At 41.2% G+C, this 2,500-nt stretch overlaps 1 protein-coding gene across 1 annotated transcript in view; it reads left to right on the top strand.

Moving 5' to 3' along the window:
* The window catches only part of LOC115215198 (netrin-1), a 149,664-nt gene that overhangs the window by 26 nt on the left and 147,138 nt on the right, over positions 1–2,500 (top strand). The window contains exon 1 of the mRNA XM_029784390.2: positions 1–1,788. This exon is cut by the window's left edge and continues 26 nt beyond it. Within this exon, the coding sequence (XP_029640250.1) occupies positions 660–1,788 (1,129 nt within the window). The 5' untranslated portion in view covers positions 1–659. The remainder of the gene's footprint in view (positions 1,789–2,500) is intronic.

Genomic DNA, 2,500 nt, shown 5'->3' with positions numbered 1-2,500 from the left:
ATACACACATATATTTCTGTATGCATATCAAAATATATGCGAACCCATACACTTCGATATAACAATACACAAATATTTTTGTCAATATAAAAAAAAAAAAAATAACAACTTTTCAAATACATTATCTGAAGAGAAATTCACAAAACTACTGGAATTTACTTGGATTATATATATATATATACACGCACACACACACACATATATATATATATTATATATTATATATATATAACTTTACGAGCACAAAAACAACCACCCCACCCCCACACATACGCGCACGTGCGTATATATATATATATATATATATATATATATATATAAGTAGGTGTGAGTAGGAAGTGTAGGGTGTGTATATGTGTATGTGCATTAAGCGTGTGTGTATTGTATGTTTATGTTATTCAACATAAAACTGTGTTCACGAAACTAAGCAACTCAGAAAGCCATCATCATCTTAAGCCGTCACAACAAAGATCCGCATCCTCACCAGCATCCATCTGCATCATCATCATCATCATCATTATCGGCATCTCGCACCCATTTAATCATTATTACCATCGCATTCTAACTTTACCCAGAGTTTCCATGGTTTTGTCTGGATGCTGAGACAAATAGCCTCACATCTCTGCTGGTGGTGGATTTAGCTGGTCCAGCTTGCCATCATGTACACCACCACCACCACCACCACCGCTGCCGCCGCCGCCGCCATGCTACCATCGTTGCTACCAGGACTGCGATGTGGTCGGTCTGATGTTTGTGTTACCTCACACCGAAAAACAATGGCTTCACGCTGTGTTCTACGGTCACTCTATGTAGGGCTACTTCTCTGGGTCTGTTACGCTTTACCGATAACACTGGCCGACAGGATTATGGACGATCAAGCGACAGCACCGAATTCTTGCTATGATTCTTTGAACAAACCGAAAATGTGCGTAGCCGAATTTGTAAATGTAGCCTACGGGAAAGAAGTGGTGGCTTCGTCAACGTGTGGCACCCCACCAAGTCGCTATTGCAAGTCCTCAGTGGACAGCGACGGTAAAGTGGTCCGAAATTGTTTCACTTGTGATGCAGAACACCCGAAGCGCCGACACCCGGCCTCTTACCTTACGGACAATAATAACTCAAACAATCTCACCTGTTGGATGTCTGAGCCTTTCGTGCAGTATCCGAAAAACGTTACCCTTAAGTTGTCACTGGGTAAAAAATATGAACTTACATATATTCTACTCCAATTCTGTTCGGCCAAACCTGATTCGATGGCCATTTACAAAAGCATGGATTTCGGCCGCTCATGGATACCTTTTCAATATTATTCGCGCAACTGCATCAAAATGTACGGGAAAAAACCTGGAGTGGTGATCACGAAGGCTAACCAACAGGAAGCATTGTGCAGTAACGTGCACAGCAATATAAATACATCGGGGGGTACAAGAGTAGCGTTCAATACCCTGGAGAACCGACCCGCGGATTTCGATAACAGCCCCGTCTTATGGGACTGGGTCACCGCTACAGACATAATGTTCGTCTTTGACAAGTTGAGTACCTTTGGAGATGAAAATTCAGGCGAAGTCGGAGCCAGAGAGAGTTATTACTACTCCCTGTCTAACCTGGCTGTCGGTGGCCGTTGCAAATGCAATGGTCACGCCAGTTCATGCAGTAAAAACAGCGATGGTCAAACCGTATGCAATTGTCAACACAACACGGCTGGAGATTCTTGTGAGAGGTGCAAAACCTTTCATTTCGATATACCATGGTCACGAGCTACGGAGCAAAATGCTAAGGAATGTGTCCGTAAGTAGATGTTTTTTTGTTTTACTTTTTACTGTCTCTAATCACCAGTTGTTTGTTAAAGTTTATATAACAAAGAAATTGATCTGCAATTAAATACAAACCGGTGTGTATATCTTTGTGTATATAATATATACGAGTACACGAATACACACACAACACATGTCTGCTTTTGTAGTTTTATCGTTTGCATATCCGTTCGAGTGTGTGTGTGTGTGTGTGTAAAAGTATATGTTTACTTACCTACCACATGCATTCATATATACACACACATACAGAGATACATGCATACGTACATATATACATATCTACGTGCCCGCATACATAGCTTGTGCATTTTAAATGTGTACATGTGCGTCTGTGTGTGTGTGTGTGTGTGTGTGTGTGTCCGTATATACATAGCGACAACTAATACGTACTACGCATTAAGATCAATCAATACATCTACGCACGGACGCATTCGCACACATACACACATCGAAATATAATGCATGTGTGTGTGTCGCGCGCGAAAGAGTGGAGTAAACAGACAGACGAGGATAAAAATGTCTGTCTCAGAAAAGACGTGTATATGATCGAGAGAGTGTGTGTGTGTTTACATCTGTTCATATATTCATATATATATATATGTGTGTGTGTGTGTGTGTGTGTGTGTGTGTGTATGAATCATCCTATCTATATCCGTGGGTATCTGTGTGGCTTTCGTAAGTCACTG

The sequence above is a fragment of the Octopus sinensis genome, linkage group LG8, assembly GCF_006345805.1.
Source record: "Octopus sinensis linkage group LG8, ASM634580v1, whole genome shotgun sequence".
NCBI lineage: Eukaryota > Metazoa > Mollusca > Cephalopoda > Octopoda > Octopodidae > Octopus > Octopus sinensis.
Note: the sequence above shows the minus strand (reverse complement) of the source record. Positions and strands in the feature narration are given on the sequence as shown.